The sequence below is a fragment of the Sturnira hondurensis genome, unplaced genomic scaffold, assembly GCF_014824575.4.
Source record: "Sturnira hondurensis isolate 20B ecotype Veracruz unplaced genomic scaffold, ASM1482457v3 Scaffold0002840, whole genome shotgun sequence".
In the NCBI taxonomy this organism is placed as follows: domain Eukaryota; kingdom Metazoa; phylum Chordata; class Mammalia; order Chiroptera; family Phyllostomidae; genus Sturnira; species Sturnira hondurensis.
Genome location: NW_028075471.1, coordinates 21,666,784 through 21,688,930, shown reverse-complemented (window position 1 = coordinate 21,688,930; position 22,147 = coordinate 21,666,784). Strand labels below are relative to the sequence as shown.

At 57.1% G+C, this 22,147-nt stretch overlaps 1 protein-coding gene across 1 annotated transcript in view; it reads right to left on the bottom strand.

Annotated features, from left to right (window-relative positions):
- Window positions 1-19,859, bottom strand: part of VWC2 (von Willebrand factor C domain containing 2) — a 47,946-nt gene extending 28,087 nt beyond the window's left edge. Inside the window, exons 1-2 of the mRNA XM_037041309.1 lie at window positions 19,187-19,859; window positions 2,130-2,259 (exon numbers count right to left, since the gene is read on the bottom strand). Of these exons, the coding sequence (XP_036897204.1) occupies window positions 2,130-2,259; window positions 19,187-19,831 (775 nt within the window). The 5' untranslated portion in view covers window positions 19,832-19,859. The remainder of the gene's footprint in view (window positions 1-2,129; window positions 2,260-19,186) is intronic.
- Between the last annotated feature and the right edge of the window lie 2,288 nt (window positions 19,860-22,147).

Below are 22,147 nucleotides of genomic sequence, written 5' to 3'. Positions count from 1 at the left end.
TTGATTCTCAGTCAGGGCACATGCCTAGGTTGTGGGTCAGGTTCCCAGTAGGGGGTGCTTGAGAGGCAACCACACATTGATATTTCTCTTCCTCTCTTCCTCCCTTCCTGTCTCTAAAAATAAATAAATAAACTCTTGGGAAAAAAAAGAACATAGCTTCCTGACTCTAGACCCTAAGAGGAATCTATTTAAAGACCAAGCGGAAGTGCGGAGAAGTCTCGAACTCTCTCAGTGGGTGTCATGCGGGTGGCGTACAGAGACGGCACCCTGTGAGATCTGTGGGAGACAACGAGTGGGAACAAAGGTGGTGCCAATTATGACGGGGATGGGAAGACGCAGGGAGACACAGGAGACAGAGAGCAAAAGAGGTAAAGCCGACACGGTGACGGGCCAACCGCAGGCGAACACAGTGAAGGGCGAACAGCTGTTCATGGAACAGCTCCTTCAGCTCCTCTGCAGCCCTGACACTGCTGTAGAATTTTCGGGCTGAAACAAACCCCAGGGAGTGAGATCCTGTCTCCCCATCTGTGTAAACATCGGAAGGAGGATTCCCTGCCTGTCGAGTGCCAAAGTGCTGTTTCTTGACCCTGACGGACGGGAGGACACACAGTGTCCTGGACCCTGAAGATGCCTGATGCAGGAGCGTCCTGTAGCGAAGCCACTCACTGAATGCCCTTGGACTTACTGAGAGCTTCTCTGTCCACCTGCACCCTTGGGCAGGGTGCTCTGCCCACCATATGCTGTCACCGTATGCTGTGCACAGGCCACAGCACCACGGGGCTCCTCAGCGGGCTTGCCCACTCCAGCCCCAGCGAGACATTGCCAGCCACTCCTCACGCATCTCCTTCCCAGACCCAAGTCCTTCTCCTGCCGTCAGTCCTCCATGACACCCCTGCAAAGTGCGTGGAGGCCGGCCAGGCTGCAGCCAGGGCTGTGACTGTGTTTTGAAGGGCTCAGTCCATGCTGATGCGCCCGGGGCTGCACCTCACAGAGTCCCTTCTTTGCACTAACACCCCGGAAGGAGCAGCCAGCCCACAGAGGAGCTCCGGGCAGCTTCTATAGGGACGCCTGGGCCCCTGCATACCCCTGGGAGAGGCACATGTGCTGCCCACCAATTGTGCCAGTTTCATTGGCTCAAGTGCAGAATGTCCACATTGTCTTGGGCACTCCTAACAACCCTGGGTGACCATATGCCACTTCCAAAGTCCACAGCACAGGGCCACCAACCCTGGGCTGGCAGCCCCGCCCATGAGGAGCTGCAGAGCCCGCAAGTCAGCCCACCCCGCCTCCGAGAGGCTCAGGCTGAGGAACTGCTTGCATCTCCCTGAGCCAACCTGTAGCTCCTGCCCAGTCCCAGCACCAGGCCTCGGGGACCCTGCGGAGCCAGCCCGCCCCTCTCACTAGGAAAGACACTCACGTACTTGAAGACCTGGTCGGTGTCCCCAAACTCAGCTCTTTCCAAAGGTGCACCCAAGGGCTTTCCCAAACTGTCCTCCGGAACCTTCGCTCCTGAGCCCATTCTCCCGGGGAACACAGGCTTGTCAAAGATCCTCTTAAAGTGTGAAGCCCAGAAGGCACTCCACGTTTCAGATAAAAGGGGCAATTCTCATTATTCAGATGTGGGAACACTCGCCTTTGTAACCGTGGTCAAGGACATCCTGCCTGCCCTGCTCACAAAGCAGGCGAGGCTTTGATCTGCATGGGCTCTCCCTGGAAGTGGGAGGAGGTTCTCTTCCTGCCTAATTTGCTTATGAAGAATATTCAATTAGGTTTCAAGTTTTAATTTGCTTCGGAATGAAAAGTAAATGAACTCAACCCGCACGGCTGATGTGTCTTGGAAAGAGAGGAGCTGCTTTGCAAGAACAAACACAGTTAAATTAAAATAAGCAACTTTCCTCAACCGTGGAAACTGAATTCTCCCCAGAGAACTTCTTCCCCACAAAACACCAACCTGATGACCCGCCTCACAGTCACTGGGTGCCTCGCGGCCACGCCCACGCACACCTGTGGGGGTGTGGGCCCACGGCCCCCCTCACACACCCACTCATCTTTCAGGTGCCCACAGCAGTTGGAGAGCTCGTCCGCAGGGGGTGGGGAGGTGCACCCCGTGTGGCTGGCGTCCCACGTACCATTTTTGCAGATGGGGCAGCACTGGTCGGGCTCGTACACGGGGTCCACGCACTCTGTCTGGGGACACGCGGACACGGAGCACAGCACCTCCCCGTTGGCCTCGCAGCGGCACCTCTCGCAGGGGGACACCTGGAACGGAAGCCCACGATCAGGCAGCGTATCCCTGTCCTCATGGGGCAAAGTCACGTTCCCTCCACCCCCCCTGCCCCCGCCCCCAACTGTGTGATGAAGGCATCCCAGTGTCCTAAGAACATAAAAAAATATCCAGCCCATTGCTTTTCAAAGTGTGGACACAGGGTCTTGGGGTGTGGCAGCCGCCTCAGGTGATGGACCAGGGGGTCCCCTCTCAGCTCCAGGTGGGCATCTGTGTTACTGATCCACATGCTGAGGGTTTTGTTTAATAATAAGGAAATAACACGTCACATTGGGCTCTTGCCCAACCACTCACCAGGCAGACAAATCCCTCTTCACAGACCTGCCCGGTGCTACCCAGTCACGTCTGACTTAGGAACACAGTGGACCAGGAAAGCAGGGAGAGGGGGCGTGCAGGGGAAACTGAGACACTTCTCTGAGCCGGGCCCCTGGCCAGGAGCTGCCTGGCCGTGACCTCAGGTAACCATCAGCGCAGCTGGGACGCACCCACGACTGCTCCTGGCCGAGTTTGCTGACAAGGACACAGAGACTCAGAGGTGGTGGCAGCGCCCTGCCCAGAGCCCTCCTCTGGGCCGTGCCCCAGACCCTGGCTTCCCCTCGCCTGGCCATCCTTGGCAGCCATTGCCCCGATTCTACCTCTGGATGGTTTCAGTCGGGCGCCGGGGCCACTCCTGGAAAGGCTGGGAGCACACTGCCAGCCAGACCCTCCTGCAGTAGCCGGGGGACGCAGAGGGTGGGGCCGCTGTATCTGAAAACCTCCGTGAGTTCGTCTTCCTGGAGCTGACCCAGGAAAAAGCAGAAATGGGGCATGGGGACCCCACAATCGAAGGCAGAAGTGGGGCGTGGACTGTAGGCCTGAGAAGACAGGGAGATGGGGAGCATGTCCAGCTGAGTTTTCCAGGTAGGTAGCCTGGTTGACTTGGGTCCTGTGCCCATGACACCCCGGCCCCAGGACCGGAAAATGCACAGCCCTCACAGGCCTTCCTCTGTCTCCACCACGCAGGAAACAAAAAGTGCAGCTCCTCCCCAGCAGCCTGGTTACTTCCTGAAGCAAAGGTTGGATTGCACGTAAGGGTCTGTTTCTCAGGCCCTGGACTCTCAGCCCAGCTGGGGCCAGGACTGGGGCAGGTGGTTCCGGGTCAGGGTCAGAGCTTCCTATCTGATCACCAGGGTTCCAGGACCCCGGCCCAGGACCCAACCCTCAAAGCAGGGATCTCTGGCCTCTAGTACTGGGCCTTGGAGTGGAGCCAATCCTGACCTGCAGAGCCCCTCCTGGGTCCTCCTGGGCTGGCCCCCTGGGGGCCTGGACTGAATCACAGACGTGTCAGGCTCTGCCTGGCTCACTGCCAGGCTGGCTCCTCCGCCAGGAAGCAGTCTGCAGGACCCAGCACACTCTGGGAAAAGCTCCTGCCTATGTTAGACCCACCACAAACTCTCCCCCTCCAGGGGTCATCTTCAGTGTCAGCACAGGGGAGCTGGTCACCCCCTTTTGGTTAAACCATCATGTGCCTCCTACCTCAGCCTCCCTGGTGTCATGCACGTGGCTCAACTAAAAACCCCTGCCACAGACCACCCCACCTCCTGCTCCCAGTCCCCCCAGCTCAGCCCTCATCCGCCCTCGGGCTGAGCTCTGGAGCCTGGTCTAGGTGTGGCAGCAGCTGTGGGGGGCCAATGAGAGTGGCTCCTGCCCAGGAGGGCTGGGCCTTAGCTGCCCAAGATGGGAGGGGCCTTTAAGGAGACTGGCCACTGCAGCCCAGGGGCCCAGGCCTGGGCTCTGGCCATGACGCAAGGCTCAGAGCAGCCATCTGGCATTCTGGGTCACAGGGACCCTCCTTACAGCTCCCTTCCCTGTGCAGGTATGGCTAGAGCCCCACCCACTAGGTGCCAGGTACAGGCAGATGGCTCCCGCAGCTAGGGCTGGGGCAGAAGATGGTCCTGCCCCATGACCTGCTTACATCCCAAATGGCTGGTCCCACCATAGGCCCCAGGTCTGAGCATTAGATCCCAAATGGCTGGTCCTTCCCCCCACACTGAGGAGTCCTCACCACCCAGCTCAAGAGCAAAAGGCCTCTCGACACTGCAGGGAGCACGCATGCCCGGGAGCCACGGGGTCCTTGTAGGCAGCGGAAGGGGATCCCAAAGCACGCTGAGGTCTGGGGAGTTGGGAAACAGCCTTTTCTCACCTCCAAACTTTCCACGTCCCCCCAAAAACTTACCTGGGGGTGAGCCTAAAGATAACAGTGCCTCTTGACAGCCATTTGCAACCTGCCTTTGACATAGTGCGCCTTATCACGGAAATGCCATTCCTGGTGGTTTTCCAGTCACAAATCCACGTGCAGGACAGATTGAACCTGGGCATGTGGCACTCGAGGGAAAGCTTCATTCTCCAGGTGCCCTCGGGGCACCGGGGTTAGGCATCCCGCTGAGTAAAGGGGGCGTGGCTCCTCGGAACAGGGCGTGAGAGTGAAGACCCCTTCTGCGCCATCCGTCCATCACAGTCCAGAGGCCAGATGGTGGTGCCCACCTCCGCCATTTTTCAGCAAGGGCCAGAGCCCTGTCCCTGTCCCAGGGACCAAGCAGGGCACGAGGGAGACAAGGAAGGCTCAAGGCCAAACGTCAACAGCACAGCATGTTGTGACAAATGACACGACATCCCCTAAGGGGGGCTTGCTCAGCACCTGAGAGAGAACCACTCTGGGGCGGGCCCCATGCCCTCCACCCTGCTGTGCCGCTGCTCCCGGGACCCCACATGAGACCCCACACCAACAAACACCTTGCACCCAATGCCCCCTGTGCTTGGTCCTGGACTACAAGCAGCCTCCCAAAGTCATTGTCTCAGTTTTATCACCAGATGGCGAAAGTGTCCTTTCCAGCTGCTGTGTCTGCCTTCTCATGCGGAGCTGAAAGCACTTGCAGGGAAGTCACCAAGCCCCTTTGGTGTCAGCCACTGGCTTCCTATGACCTGGGACTGTGTGATTTGGGAGCTGGAGGAAAATGCAGGAGCCAGGTCTTTCAACTCTGATTTTTCATGGGGCAATGCCCCCCAACAGGGCTGGTGGACTGCCAAGGATCCCCATAGCCAACTGGAGCTGCCGCCTCAGCCCAGGGTGGTCTGGCCCAACCACCGGCTGCTCAGGCACTGTCTTCATGGGTACATCCACTTTCGCCAATGCCACCTGAGCACCTTTAAGAAGTCTAGAAGATTCTATGCAGGTCACAGCTTTCCCTCCATCAGCCACCACAAGCTCAGTCTTTCCCCAGCCCTGCTCCAGGTTCCTGACCTGAAACTGTCTCATCAAACTGGCTCCAGGCATCTCAGGGTTCTGTCTCCAAACCAACAGCAGCAGCCAGTTCCCCAGGGACAGGAGACACCTGCCCAGCAGCCTGCTCCAAGTATGGTGTGATCTCCCCCCACAGGGCTGGCTGGGGCCCCCCTCCAGCCCCTGTGTGCCCCTCACGTGCCCACGTGATGCAGTCATGCTGCAGCTACCTCCCATCCCCCCTCCCCAAGTTGCTGGCACAGCCTCTGCCTCCTGGGGCCCTTCAGAGAGATTTCTTTGTTGTTCTTTGTCTTTTCATCATCTGTCAGAGGACGCGTTTGCACACAAAGGGACTTAATTAAGAACTGTCCCCAGAAGCTGTCAGCTTCCAGTCTCGGAGAGAAAACAAGTCCACCCACCACAAGATGGGGACCAGGGACCGTGTAACAGCCTGACATCCGTCCTGTAAGGCTGTCTTTTCTTCCCGGAGAGTGACTTTTCCTCCTTCATGGTTTGGTCACATGGAGGGGAGCCCCTCTATCTGAAAACCCACAGATCCCCTTGGGGGTGATTTCCTCAGATTCCTGTTGGTTGTGCAGGAGCTCACCTGGTGGGGGGTGTGGGGGTGGGGCAGGGATGCAGGCAGGCTGTGCTGGTCAGGCTGTCCTAGGGGGCACACAGTTTGGGATGAGAGTGAGGAAGACGGTCCTGGGCCAGAGACCCAGGCTGGCCCACCTCCCAGAGGATGGAGAACACTTGGACCCCACGCAGCACCAGCACACTGGCCTCCTGCTGTGCCCTGAATGTTCACGCCTCCCCCAAACCACACGCTGGAGCCCCAACTCCCAATGGTATGGTGTTCGCAAGTGGGACTTCGGGAGGTGCTCAGAGCCTGATGAGGTCCTGAGGGTGGCAGGGCCCTTGCAGGGACCAGTACCCTTCTGGGAAGAGTAAGACACTGGGGACCACTTTACTGTCCCTCTACCCCATGAAGACACAGTGAGAGGGGAGCAGGCTCCTCCACAGAACCTGCCTGAGGCCACCTTGGTCTTGGACTTCCAGCCCCCGGAACTGTGAGCATCAGATGTGCGCCCACGGCAGGCCACCCCCGACCTCCACGCCCCAGCCTGCTGCAAGCAGAGCTGGACAGAGAGAGGGGAGGGGCCCAGCGACCCCGGACCACAGGCAGCCAGACTCAGGGCTCCCCAGACCCTGGGCCCCCATGGGGCGGGGCCTCTCTGCTCTGCCTTGGGAACCTGGACAACGTTGAGATTAGGAAAGGGGTGCGGACTCCTCTACCAGATACTTTTCTCATTCGTAGATTCCTAAACTGAAGGGGCGGGATGTCCACTGAGCATTTCTACCTGGAGCAGCCTCGGGGGGAGGAAAGGACACACTCCTCCGGCTAAAGCAACGGGAAGACCCAAACCCACTTGGCTTTACCGGAGTTTGAGCGAAGGACTAAAGAAGAGGAACACTTGGGAGAAAGGGACAGAGGCTTGCATTCCACTGAATACACTAGTGATCGAAATGAAACATCTCCCCAAGAGCAGGCTTTGAAAAGGTGGGAGTAAGGGGGTCCCAAGAAGATGGGAACTCTTGGGGATCACCAACTCAAACTCTTCCAGGGATTCAGCAAACAAGAAAAGGAGAGGTGAGCACCGTCAGAGAGGGTGAGGACCACGGCGAATGAGGGGAATGGCGCGTGGAAATCGGCAGGGATGCCTGTTCCTGGGACACAAACCCACACACACGCAGCTCGGCGACCTGGAGGCACTCTTCATCTCAGGGGCAGTGACTGCGCTCATCCTGAGCAGGCTGAGGGGAGATGACAAGAGAGTGTCTCAGCTGCCTTCCCCAGAGCTGGCTGGGCCCCAGGAGCAGGGCTGACACTTCTGGCCACCCAGCGGCCATGTGGACTCTGGTCAGATGCCAGCCGAGGGCAGGGCCTGGCCTCTCGTTGATGCTCTCAGGGGCCCACGTTCGGCCAATCANCCACCCCAGCTACTTATCGCTCCTTCTGCTACCGTTCTGAATGAGTATTTCTTCTTTAACTCCTTGGTTTTCAGACTTCCATGCAGTTAGATTTTCTGTCAGTTCTGATTGTGTTTTGTTTTGAAATTTGTTGTTGTCCTTTCTGAGTTGTGCAAGGAGGCACAGTGTGTCTACCTGTGCCTCCATCTTGGCCAGAATTTTGACTTTTATGTTCTGGTCTCCATTTCCACATCCCACTTGCCCAGGAATTCTCCTAGATTCTTACTATCCTGCCTCACTCTGACTCTGCACTCCATGCACGTGAAGTGTTTGCAATGTTCCAGAATGTTCTATGATAGGAGGCTGCTAGACTCAGCTCAGGAGGACATGGAGGGTCAGTGTAAGGTAGCTGTTGAACCCTCAATCACATTTGTCATCCATCACGGATTTCAAGGCCTCCACTGTGTCAGGATTAGTCAGGATCTGGAGACAGAGTGGAGAGCAGGGATAGGACCCTGGCCCTGGGAGTGTGGCACTGCCGTGGGGGAGACGAGCCATTAGTAGAAATGCCACAGAGAAACATGATCATGACCCAGTGCAGTGAGGGAAAGTTCCTGATATCACAGAAGTGGATGACCAGGAGACCTACAGGTTGCCTGTACATTTTTCTTTATTTCACTTTCATAGCCTTCATGTTTTCCTCTATTTTGTGACCATACTCAACCAGCCCTGTGAGCATCCTGATTATCATGTTTTCAGCTGTGCAGCTGAAGGGGTTTGGCTACCTCTTTGTTGCTTAGTTGTATTTTTTCTGGTTATTGATCTATTCTTTCACTTGGGCCATTTTTTTGGTCTCAGTCCAATTGTTAGGTAGCAAGGGGTGGAACCTTAGGTATTCACCAGGGTGTGGCAAGTACAGGTCCCCTTCCACTGGTCTCCATCTTATCTGAAAGATGTAAAAGATAATGGCATCTGAAACAGAACAATTCTGCACAGTCACAGAACAGGGAAGATCTCTTGGAAATCAAATACATCATAGAAATGAATAACTGAGTAGGTGAACTGGAAGATTCATGTTGTTCTACTAAGTTGTAGAAGTAGAAAAGTGTGGGAAGCAGGAGCAAAGACCTATTAGTCTGCCAGTCAAGAAATCCCCACAGGTTTATAATGTCTGTCTAAAAATAATGATGAGTAGGAAATGATTTTTAACATTTTCATAAACATTTCTCAAAGTTGACAGATAACAAATCACCGTGTGAATGGCCTGAACAAATTCTTAGTACAGGAGATAAAAACAGACCCACACCGAGACACAACACAATGGAATTTGAGAAAGAGGGTGGCAGGGACCTTGAAAACTTGAACAGGCAGCAAACATGGGCATGGAGACTAGAAGACATTCTTGCAATGCCTCCTGCTTTCTGCAGAAAAAGTTATTTCCCACACAGGGTTCCATATCCAGTCAAGATGAGAATAAGGGCTAGGATAGCCTGCAGTTTCTGCCTGTGTTTAGAGTTTTCATAGTTAACTTGTCACATTCTGTTTGGGAGATACTACCAACGTGGAAAAANAGCTGGACAGAGAGAGGGGAGGGGCCCAGGGACCCCGGACCACAGGCAGCCAGACTCAGGGCTCCCCAGACCCTGGGCCCCCATGGGGCGGGGCCTCTCTGCTCTGCCTTGGGAACCTGGACAACGCTGAGATTAGGAAAGGGGTGCGGACTTCTCTACCAGATACTTTTCTCATTCGTAGATTCCTAAACTGAAGGGGCGGGATGTCCACTGAGCATTTCTACCTGGAGCAGCCTCGGGGGGAGGAAAGGACACACTCCTCCGGCTAAAGCAACGGGAAGACCCAAACCCACTTGGCTTTACCGGAGTTTGAGCGAAGGACTAAAGAAGAGGAACACTTGGGAGAAAGGGACAGAGGCTTGCATTCCACTGAATACACTAGTGATCGAAATGAAACATCTCCCCAAGAGCAGGCTTTGAAAAGGTGGGAGTAAGGGGGTCCCAAGAAGATGGGAACTCTTGGGGATCACCAACTCAAACTCTTCCAGGGATTCAGCAAACAAGAAAAGGAGAGGTGAGCACCGTCAGAGAGGGTGAGGACCACGGCGAATGAGGGGAATGGCGCGTGGAAATCGGCAGGGATGCCTGTTCCTGGGACACAAACCCACACACACGCAGCTCGGCGACCTGGAGGCACTCTTCATCTCAGGGGCAGTGACTGCGCTCATCCTGAGCAGGCTGAGGGGAGATGACAAGAGAGTGTCTCAGCTGCCTTCCCCAGAGCTGGCTGGGCCCCAGGAGCAGGGCTGACACTTCTGGCCACCCAGCGGCCATGTGGACTCTGGTCAGATGCCAGCCGAGGGCAGGGCCTGGCCTCTCGTTGATGCTCTCAGGGGCCCACGCTCGGCCAATCACCGGCAGGTACTGGACCTCAGCTGAGGAGGCAGCGGGCACTGCTGGCTGCTGCCTTCATCCCGCGCTTCCTGTGGAAGCTGAGCTTCCTCTCCTGCTTTCCGGAATTGCCACAGGACGGAACCAGCAGTTTCCCCAGGTCAGGGAGTCCCTTTCCAGGGACCATTAAGCTGGGGCATCTGCACTGAAACAGGCAGGCGGCTCGGTCCCCAAGAGCTGACCATCCACTGTGTCAATCGGCTCTAACTGTCACCAAGGAGCAAGATAAGCTTATTGCCTTGGCTTCCCGGAAGGCCCTGACCTCAAGAGGGGACCTGAGGGAGCTGAGATTGACTTCAGAGCACAGCTTATGCCTCGGGCCACTGGTGTCCCCTGCTCTTCACAGGCCCCCGGAAAGGCAGTGGCCTTGTCAGAATCGTTTCCTCTCCAACCTGCCCAGCGCTGACATTTCTGTGCATGTGATAGCATGGCGAACCCACTGGCAAGCTGAGGCGAAGGTGCTGGGGGTGTCCCTGTGTCCCCAGATGGAGCTGTCAGCCATGTGGGTGTGTGACTGGGAGCTGAGCTCTAGCTCCTGACACCTTAACAGAAATCAGTGAACATGAGCTGTGACCTGCCTGCAACTGGACTGGCAGGTTGTTTGTTCCAAGTCTCCCAGAGCAAACACACTGAGTTACCTTTACAAAAGGAACGTGAAACTGGAGAGTGAAACACAAGTGCGAAGCTGATTCAGAGCTGGGCAAGAGGAGTGTATCAGGGAGGGGGCAGGCCAGCGAAGGGGTCGTCCAGAAGGACCAGCCCCCCGGGAGAGGCGGCATCGCTGTTCACTCCCAAGCTGCCTGGTGAGCCAAGGGGGCCACGAAGCGAGCGCAAGGAGGCTGTCATGTGATGTCGCCGTGGAGGGCTCTGCATTTTGTCCCTGGCAGCCCCGGAGCCAACAGCCAGGGCCAACAGGAGCTTGGAGGCTTCTGTGACCACAGCCCCAGACACCAGGAGGGGCCTTCAGGGTGTTCACCTGTTTCGTGATCGACCGAATGAGGAGCTGGTCTCAGGGATAACTTTTCTCCCAAGAGCATTTAAAAGCTGTAGGTAACAGTAGTTCCTGTTTGTTTAAAGATAAAGTCCTCAACTTGAAATTCAGTGCAAGACACACCCACCCCTGGGCAGCACAGAGGCATGAGGTCCACCTCCAGCGAGCCATCGCCACCACGGCGGCCCCCTGCGTTGGGTCTGCATCAGCAGTCCACACCTGCACACCCGACACGGGCCACAGGGGGCCGCTCTGCACCCTGCAGGATGTCGGCAGCGTGTCCGGCCTCTACCCACCAGGCATCAGTAGCACCCCCCACCCCAGTAATGATGATGAAAAGCATCGGCACCTGCACACTTCCCCAAAAGCCCCTGCCGGGCCAACGGGGCATGGCTGAGAGCCGTGCCTGCCTGGCTCTGGGACTGCACCTCCAGGACCTTGTGCCTCGTCCCAGTTTCACCCTTTGGTTACACGTTTAAGTTCTGGGAGTGAAGGGTTTTCGGTGGGATGCTCTCATTTTGGGGCAGATATGTGTGTTCAGTCTCAGCCCTGAGAGGCAGTTTTGCTGGACACAAAAATTGAGTTAACTCTTCTTCTCTCTTTACTCCTTAAAGATCGTCTTCTACCGTTTGGGGCTTTCCCCTGTTGATGAGGTGTCAGCTGACAACCTGCTGACCATATTCTGTAGATAAAGCCTTTTCTCTCTAGTTACTGTTAACACCTCGCTCTTGCCTTGGTGTTCTCCTGTGTCTCTGTAACCGGTGCGGCTATGTGGGGATATCTGTTCGCGTCACCGTGCTCGGGTCATGTAAACGTGAATCAGGAACTAGGGACCTGTCCGAGTTGGGGACCCTGTCTCTCCACGTCTCCCACCCCCTCCACCCCCTCTCTCAGACTCCGGTCGGACTGTTCCCAGGTCTCTGCTCTCTCCTCTCATTGTGCTGAGACCTCTTTTCTTGCACCCCATCCACGTTCCCGTGTTTCGTTCCGGGCCTCTTCTTCACACACCTGCAGGTTCACTAAAGCCTCGTGATCTGCACCTAACACACTGTCAAACCCTCCTGCTGAAACTGATTTTTGTACCATTCGTGTATACAACTTCTGTCTGCTTCCCCTCCCCCCCAAAGTTGACTAGGGTTTTGGATGCACTTGGGTTGTTTACCCATCCATTTTATTTTGGCGTGGGTTTTTTTATGCATATTAAGTATTCCCATCTATGCCCAGCATCTGGGTCTGTTCCGACTGCTTGTCTCAGCTGACTCTTGTTTACGAAGTCCTTTCTTCTCATGTGTGATTTATTTGGACACCATGCACGTTCTTGGAACACTATTTGTGGGGATTCTTTATGGCCGCGGGCATGTGCTTTGTCAGATACCAGCCTGGGACCCCTTTAAACAGAAATATCCCACGTGGGTGTTTGAACCATTCAGAGAAGCAGGAATGTGGGCTTCACACCCATAGGCGGGCATGCGTACTCCAGATGGCAACTGTTCAGGGAAAGCCCTCCAGCTCTGCACAGGGCTCAGGCCCGGTCGGAGGAAGGTGTCTGCCCTGCCCTGTGGCAGGACGGGCTCTTGGTGAGACCCCTCCTGGTCTGACCTGACTCTCTGCTGGGGTCCTGGACTGGCCACAGGCTCCAGCCCAGCCATGGGTACCAAGGGTCCAGGCCCCGGGTGTCAGCAGAAGCTCCCAGACAGCAGCCGCTGCAAGACTGAGTTTCTTCTCCAGATTCTGACTTCCGCCTTTAAGGATGAATTTCTCTTACTGTTTTGGCCATTTCAGCTTTTAAAAAGAAGAGTTGTATATGATACTCAGGATTTCATGAGTTTTGTACTTGGTGGGATTTTAGGCTATTACTCTGTACTCCATATTGCCAGGCAAGGGGGATGTGGGGTTCCATCACGTTTACAGCAAAGTCGTTTTGGCTGCAGGAGGAAACCTGCAGAGCCTCCCGCCGCCTGGATTTCCCTTCACCCGGTCTGTCCGAGGGCCGGCCAAGGGCTTCGGAGAGAGGCACAGGGCCGGGGCAGACGCCAGACACCATCCTTTCCTGCAGATTTGAAAGGCACTCTGTGTCCTGGCTGCACCCCAGTGCCCAACAGAAATAGAATGCCCAGTGAAGTCCAGCTGGCAGTGTGTCAGCCAGGGAACAGACAGGCAGCAGCAAGGGTTCCCAGCGACATGGCCAGGGCTGGGCCGTAAAAGATGGCGGTGGCGGCGGCGGCCTTCCCTCCAGTGCCTGCTTGCACCGTTGGAGAAGGATGCTTGTCTCCTCCCTAGAAATCTGCCCCGGGATCCCTTTGCCACTTAATAGCACCACAGGGAGGCTGGATGCCTGGCTTCCACTGTGTCCCCACCAAGGCCCTCAGACACCCCCTGAACACGTCACACACTGTAAGTCATGCGATGGGTTGTCACTGTACCTCCAACATCCGGACCAGTGCTGGGCAAGTAAATATCCAAACAACATTTTGAATAAACAAATGCAAGGATGTTTTCTTTTCATTTGGAATTTCTCAGATTTGGAGCTATCACCTGAGAAGGAAATAGTTCCAGGAAACCACAGCCCCCCTGAGCCCCTCACTAACGACGGCACAGGGTGGCCTTCCCAGAGGCAGGGAACCGTGCGGGGGGCATGCCCAGCACAGAGCACCTGCAGTGCCCCGCATGTTGGCCCGGCCACAGGTGCGTTCAGAGCTCTGCAGGTTTGAATGGCTTTTATATGTGTGTCACGTGCTCCTCATAATGTGACGGATAAGCAGGGTACACTCCAAGTTTTACCACCAAGCAGTACAGGGGCTCAGAATCACCCAGGCACGGGGGTGAAACGGAACCAGGCTTCCCACCAACGGATGGCTTTGGATGGCAGCCACTGTGTCCTTGGAGTTCTCGTTGCAGGCTCTCGACCCAGACCGGAGGGGTGGGGCTTGACAGCCTGGGCCCTGGGGTCCCAGGCCTCCTCTGATACCAGTTGGCTGCCTGATTTTGAATAAAGCATCGGTTTCTTAAGGTGACATCTCTCGACCTGTGCAAAGAGAGACACGACAGAGCCGTGTGGCTGAAGGACCACAGATAAACCATGCCAAACGGGCATGTGGTCAGCTGGAGGGCAGAGGCCTCTCCAGTGGGGCAGCCTGGCTCAGCTCTGGCAGAGCACAGCCACCTGGGAATCATCTCAGTTTCATGACAGTCGGGCCATCTGGGGTGTATGTGAGCCCTGCATCTGTCAAACACCTGTACTCACTCACCAAACAGCTGCATTCTGTGCGGGGGGCCAAGCGGAGCCCTTCCTTGGGCTGCAGCTGCCTCTTGGGCCACGGTTCTGTCCCCCTTCCTCCCACAGGCCTGCTAATCTCCAAGGTCCTGGCCACGCCTGGAGGTCGAGTGTTCAGTCCACAGCCCATCGGAGGCGCTCCCCGCGCCCCCAGGGAGCTCCTGGGACTGAAAGCTTCTGTTCTCACTGCAACTCAGGACTTCACACTTTGCAGAGCATGGATATTCGTTTCACCCTGATGCCTTGAGTCAAATAATCTGCATAAACTGACACTTCACCAAACTCATCCAGCGTTCACTGGATGTGCTAGCGGTCAACTGCTCCCAGCCTGCATGAGCTTCCCCTTCTCCGTGAACTGTACATTCTCTTGGCCACACACGGAATGCCGCTTTGTTGCCGTGTGGTCATGAAGAGAAGGCAGCGTGGCTGGAAGTACATGATTTCCGGATCCAACAGGCCAGGACTCCCATCCCAGCTCCACTGTTGACTAGCTCGGCGACTTCGGTCCAACTTTTTTACTCATCTGAACCTTAGTTTTCTCTCCTTTAAAATAAAGAAAACACCAACTTCTCAGTCTGTTATGTAAATCACCAAAAAGATGTGGAAAGCATACAGGTACTGAGTAGACATTGGTTCCCTTCCTCGCATTATGAATGATCAGACTTTTATGGAGTTAATTCCACCATATCTGCTGCACGGAGCATGCCCATGGGCGGTCAGGCAAGCTGTGTCCCCCACACCAAGTTGGGGACTCATGGGAAAGCTCCAGAGAAACCGCCCTCGACGTCCAGAACTTTCCGACTCTCACTGGGAATGAGCTAGTCTGGGGGCAGCTGCAGCAGCACGCTCTGGAGACGAAGGTCAGCTTCTCACGGCTGATTCACTTGATGCGGCAAAGCTTGGTCATCACGGTGCTGCCTTATGTGAAGAGCCATCAGCCAACAGAGTATGGACTCCATCACTTTGAGGACACGCAGAATCCAGTCTTCTCCAGAGGTACTGCGCCATCATTGCAACAGAGATCTGTTTAGGTGGACCTTTGGAGTCCAAATTTCAAGTAAGGTTTTTTTTTTCATTATTAAACTTCTGGAAGTGCGATTTTGCAACAGGGTTAGTGATGAGTCCGACGCAGAAGCCCTCGTGGAGGGTTGCTGGGCCCAGTGGCCCCAAAGCATCCCACCTGCTACCGCTGAGCCCGGGCCGACAGCACTGGAGCTCTGTCTTGTGAGCAGCACTTACTTGCAATTCATCTTCTTCCTTCTTCTTCAAAGACGTGTACAGTTGCCAGTCAGAGCGCCTGGCCAGCCGCGACAGCCAGTGTGGTACACGGACTGAACAAGCACCAGCCAGCCCACGGCAGCAGTGTGCGGTTTCAGTGCTCCTGAGCAGTCTCATGTCTGGGAGTCATGTGAATGCCGTGAGGTTCTACAGGATAGGGGGACAAGCTTGCAGGCTCCAGGTCCACAATCGCCATCCCCCCAGGGCATCAGGATGCCCGGGAGAGGAACAACTTCCTTTGTTGCTCCAAATGGAATCATTTCATTTACACGCAACAGAAACCATAGACTCGCCTATTCCCAGTTGGGTGCCTGCAGGTAGGAGCTGAAGAACAGGACACTTGGTCTAATCTGAGAGGCAGCGAAGGAAATTCTACTAGTCACTATGTTCTTCTTCAGATAAACAAGCTAAATTGCAAACATCCTGGATGAATGAGGATGTTATTGTAATTATTATTAGCGGCTGAATAATGTTTTGTTGAAGCAATGAGTGAGGTCCTCTTGCTCACATCTGGCTGAGCTCAACGGGGGGTAAGAAATGGGAGTTTCATGGGGTGTGGGACGGCAAGAGACGGGGGGAGATGGGTGTGAAGCACAGAAGAGACTGGACAGAAAGGGCAGCAGCAGACGCCTGCCCAAGGACAGAGAAGCACAGGAAGGCAGAGACCAAGCGCACCTCTCAGGCACAGGGCAGGACCTGGGGTTCTGTCTGCTTCTCCCTGCAGACCCCCAGTGAGCACCCCACACCCATCAGGGCTTCTGCCCCATAGAGCAGAGAACAGACTGTCTGTGCCTCCCTCTCCTCCCCTTCCCTGCCAGGAGGTACTGCAGTACAGGCTGGCCTGACTGTACCCCAGCCAGCGTTTCAGGAAGGAAATGTATCCCCTCTCCATTTTCCATGCACTCTACGCTCTGCAAACCACAGGCTACTATTTCTCCCTCCAAAGCCCAGGATCCCCCGAGCAGGCGTGTGAACAGTGGTTGCACCCAGGTCACGCCCTGTGGGATATTTGCATCCCACAGACCCTTGGGCTTGCAGCTGACCTTACCAGGGTGTCCAAACTTTTGGCCTCTCTGGGCCACACTGAAAGAAAAAGAATTGTCTTGGGCCACACATTAAATCCATTGCAACATGTCATCACACACAAAATCTCATCAAGTTTTGAGTAAATTTATAATTTTGTGGCGGGCAGCAGTCACAGCCAGCCTGGCCTGCATGCTGCCCACGGGGCGCAGGTCGGGCACCCCTGCGCCCACACCCTTCCTACCGCCGTCCTTCTGACACCCCAAAGGAAGCATCCTCTCCTGGCATGGAAGAAAAGGAAAATACCGACTGACACAAAGCTGCATTAAAGTAGGGAAACGCATGGACATTTTCCTCATACAAACAGAAATGGAATCGCCACGTAGTCGTGCGAACTGCAGGAGGAGCCACAGAATTAGGAAGGTGTACCTGCTGCCCGACATTCCTGCCCATGGACGTCCTCGTGCCCGATGAGGACAGCACGGATGTTGAGAATGAAGTGTCATTTGAAGATGAAAGATGCAGATAATACTCTAACCATCGGTTTGTGGGAACTTTATTTCTTCCCGAGACTGTGACCTCCCCAACCTCTCTTGCTGCTGTCATCTTGCATCTCCAGGGGGCCACTCTCACCCCACTTGTTGACCAGGGTTTGGACACAGGGGTCAAATAAGAGGCCCCCTCCCCATACCCAAAGGCAGCCTCGTGGCATCTCAATGCTTGGCTGCAAATTACTAAATAGAAGTTTGAGGTGTTCCTTCTAGCTGGGATCTCAGGGAGACAGGGTCTGCTCTGCCACGTGTTTGTACGTTTAAGATCAAAATGCTGGTAACATCTCCACCTTCCTCACTCGCAGCTCCATACAGTGCAACAATCCCTGTGAATAATTAAAACCAACCACTTGTCTTTGATCTTAAAACACTTCGATTTTTCTTATGAACCTCAGTCTCAAGAGAACTGTTCTGTTGGGTCCACGCCTACAGCCCTGTCCCAGGCCACCCTGGAAGTCCCTCCTCTGGGCTTCACCAGCATCCACAGCCACACCTGCCCCTGTGCTTCCAACCCGCACCCAACACACCTGGGAGGCCCTGCCCTGCTCCCCAGGAGTCAGGCAGCGTCGCAAGGGTCCCGGCGTACTCATGGCCAGGGCCTGGTTCCCACAGGTTTCTCATCAGAGTTTTCTTGGTTCCTCCAAGGGCCAAGGGCCGAAGCCAGGAACTGTGAGGGTAAACAGGTACGATGGCATCGGCTCCCCTTAGCTTACCAGTGGGAAAAGGAACCCCAGAGGGGACGCAGGTGGTTAGTGGCAACGCCAGAATGGAGACTCACGTTTCCTGACTCTAACTCTGGGAGTGTTTTCTACACTTCCGGCATTATCTATCGCTCCACCCTCCTTGTTGTCTGCTTCCAACGCCCTTGGGACTCTAATCCGAAAACTCCATGCAGGCACTCACATCCTGGGGACACCCTGAGTCCCCACTGCTCAGCGGCTGTGTCCTGGGGGACTCCAGCAGGATCCTCCCTGGGGCTCTAGGTCCCAGGAAGCCTTCTGCAGCCCAGAAAATCTCTAGCATTCCAAGTCAGTGGGCCAAGGCCAAGTTCAGGCAAGGGGTGGGTGAACCCACCTCTGGCAATTGGAATGGATAGACAGCACTCTACTGTCTCCCAGGCCCAGGGGTGGAGAGTCAGGCCTCTCTGAGTTCCCGCAGGCCAGCCCCTGTGTGGTGGGCCGCATCACCACCCCAGCCCCTGCTCTGGGGTCTGGGCTTTGAGGTCCAGCTGAGTGCAGGGGTAAACACATGCGCCCTAGAGTAGAACCAAGGTGCAGGATGCAAGAATCTGCTTGGGAATCACTGCGTTGCCTTCAGCACGTTACTTAAGTATTCTGTGTCTCAGTTGCCTCTTCTCCACAAAGTGGAGATACTAGATAAAAATCTATAGCATGCTTTGAGGTTTAAGGAAGTCAATGTAGGTTTGAGTAACAGCCTGGGGCCTAACACGCAGTAGGCGGTCAGGAATTGGCCACTGCTGGTAGTACGTTTGCTCATAGAGAATAAAAAGTCTTTTTACCCATGAACTGGCTTCTTGTTTCTGCTGACCACTATGTTTTGGCATCCAACGAGCAAGCATTTTCTTCTAATTTGTAGAATATTTGCATGGTACCCCAACATATAATCTAGGGAAATGGCTTATTTGTGTGAATCATCTCCCTTGAGTGGCTATTGACTTAAGAATATGTCCAGAATGTCATGGCCGGTCGCCCCGTGTTTGAAAACAGGCCGGGCATTTCAAAGGCAACACTTTGATTAGGGAGCGTTTCACTCCTGTTATAAGTGCAGCTTAGAGGAGGTCGGGCCTACGCCTTCAGAGCCGGCTGGGCTGGCCTCTGAGGAAACCCTCTCACAGGGAAGGCAGAAGGAATAAAGGCAAGCGGCTGCATTGCTTCAGAAGATCGCCTGTGCCCCGAAACAGAGAGACGGTGTCCGGCGGACAGGACACAGACAGCGCTGCCCACCCCTGGGGGGCCGAGAGTGCCTCTTCTCCACAGTGAGGGTGCACTGCGCTCCGGGCGGCCTCACTGTCCCCCGCCCCGCCGCGACCCCCCGGAGGTGCCAAGTCGCCCCGGGCGCTGGCCTCTTACCACGAACTCCTCCAGAGTCTGGTAGGTCTTGCCTCGGAACTCGCAGTAGTTCTTCCTCTCCTTGCACTGCGGGCAGCACTGGCTGGTGTCGACGTGGATGCAGCGCGGGTGCAGCCGCGGGCACTCGGGCTGCGCGCACAACGGCCCCTCCTCGGTGCACAGGCACGGGCAGGCCGACGGGCCGGGAGCGAACTTCTCCCCGATGGCGTACACGAAGCCGCTCTCGTCCACGCAGCCCTTGCCGCGGTAGTCCGGGTATGCGTACTCCTCCGGCGGCTCCGTGGCGGGAGCAGGGTCCGGGCCCGCCGCGTCCTGGGCGGCGGCGGCGGCCGGCGGCTCCTCCTGCGGGGTGTCCCCGCGGGGCCGGACCTGCAGGTCCCCGGCCTTGGAGCCCGCGCCCTGGGCGGCCCAGGCCTGCTTCTGCTTGCTCCACGCCTCCCGGCTGGAGAGCCCGCGGCCGCCCTTGCTCTTCCAGTCCCGGCTGCCGCCGCCCTCGTCCCTCGCCGGGCGCCCGAGCTCGCGCTTCTCCTGGCCGGGCCGCTCCGGCGCCTGGGCCAGCTTCTCGAGCGGGATGCTCGGACTGCACAGAGCCACCATCAGGCAGCAGGTGACCAGGAGAGAACTGGACAGCGCGCCAACTGCCATCGCAGTGGACCCGGGCGTCCCTACCACGTCCCGGCGGGCGGGCGGGCGGGGAGCGCGGCCGAGGGGCGAGTCGCATTCACAGCCCCGGGGCGCGCCGCCGCCAGTCGGGAGCCGCTGTCCCTGTGGAGAGAACAGCAGCACAGCTGAGCCCCGCGGCCCGCGCGCGCCCCGGCCCCCTCCCGGCCCGCGCTGCCCGGCTCCCGCAGCGCCCTAAGGAAGGAGCGGGACCGCGCGGGCCCCGGCCGCAAGCCCAGCGGGGACGCAAGCCCGGTGTCCGCGCCCAGCCGGGCTACTTAGACGTCCCCGACTCGTGGAGATGGGCATGAAAGCGAAGTTCCAGAAAAACGCCCGCCGCTGTGTTTCTCCCGTAGTCGTGAAGAGCGGTGGAGACGGCCTAGGGCGGGTGGCGGAGTAGGGGGAAGCAGCGACCCCGACCTCATCCCCCAACCCCGCTCGCTCCCACCCACCGATCTCGGGTAGAATCACAGAACTCAGACGCCCAGGGTGCCCCTCCCTGGGTCCTGGCCACAATCCCCAAAAGTTACCAAGTGGAGAATGCCGCCGTGGAGCTGAACACGCACGACCCTGCTGGGAGCTAAGCAGGACCCCCCACTCCACCCCAGGGACCGGAGGAGGGGGTCAAACAAAGCTGCTAGGACCCCCTTCCTAGTCATTTCCAACAACTCCCTAAGTGCTTCCCGCCCTCCTCCCAGACCCCCCTTCCTGGGAGGGTGTTGGGGGTTTAAGACTTGTTTCCCACTGGCCACAGCAGCCACTGGGATGGGAGGAGAGGCTCCTCGAGGGGGACAGGGCTCTGTCTCCTAACTGCTTTGTACCCAAGAGGGGGGTCGGGGGGCTAAAGTTTGCAGTGGGGGAGGCTGGGGATGAGGGTGCAGGGCAGGGACGAGCCCCACTCACTATCCCTGTCCCCAAAGCCTCCCTAGACCCCAAAGTTTCTGCAGCCCAAGGGGCACAGATGCCTCAGGGTGCAGGCAACCCAGCCACTCTGAACCTCCCCTTCCAACCCCATCCCCCAAATTCAGCGAGCGCCAGGGTCTCCCTCCCCCTCACCGGGTCTCCAGTACGGTTCCGGTCATCTGTGTCCCCTGCTCATTCCCAGGCCAGGCCCGGTGGACCTCAGCCCCAGGAGAATCACCCACATTTACCAACTTGAGGAGGCGGAAGCTTGCCCGGAGCTGAACGGAGTCCCGGGAGCGGACACCCAGCGTGCACCCTCACCCCTGGGGCTGGGCGCCCAGCCTACGTACATGATCGCAGAGAGCCGACCGGACTCCGGGCTCGCGGAGGTCGCGGAGGGAGCAGCGGAGCGCGCGGCCCTGGGGCGCTGGCACCCATCCTCCCCACAGCTGGGGACCCGCGCGGGGCGCTCCACGGAGGGCGCAGCCCCACCTGCGCGCTCCGCCCGGCGCGTGCACCGGGCTAGGGCGTCTCCGCTGGCTTGCTCATCGCGCTGCCGGCGGCCAGCAGTGGCTGCCCAGCCAGCGTCAGAGCCCGCGCCGCCCTCCGAGGCTCATCCCCGGGTCTGGTCCCTGGGTCTCTGCGACGAAGCGCGCCCTGGGACAGCTGCAGCTTGACCTCGCTACTCCCCTCCGGCAGGAGCAGGGAGCTCTCGGGACCAGGCAGCGGGGACGCCGGGCAGCGGCGGCGCGTCCGTGGCAGAGGAGATGCCCGGAGCGCGGCGGGCGAGTGGCTCGGAGGCCGGCCTGAGAGACTGCGCGCCCGTCTCGCCTGCCGCAGCCGCCTCCCGCCCCGCGCGCGCCCCACTCCCTCCGCCGCTGAGGTCGAGCTGCCTGGGTTTCAGGGGACTTCCCGCCCACTTGCTCCCCTTCCTGGAGGCACAACCTACCTGTCATGCTCGCGCGCAGCAGCGTCCCCCACTCTGCGGCCAGCCACCAGCCTGACCAGGGCTGCCATTCTCGTTCCTTCCCTGTCAGTCATTCACTTTCCGCTGGACCTTTCGTGCTGCCCACCACCCACCCCCCCCGCCGCCTTTCTTTTATTTATTTTTTCCTCTAATTTCTTCCTTCTTAATTGGGCCCCTCTGGCTCTCCACCCTGTGGACATCTTGGTTTGCCACTGCTGGGAAACTGAACCACAGTGAGCTTGATTTGGAATTTGAAGGCTGGGGCAGCCGAGCAGACTGTGGGGAGCTTCCTCTTCTTTACCTTTACAAACCCAAAGGGATGGATGTGTAAGAGTAAGAAACTCATAAAAAAAATCCGCACAGCATCCTTACTGGAGATCTGTGCGTCTCCCCTGCCTCCTTCAGCCTCCCGGGCTGCCCACCGTCCTTTC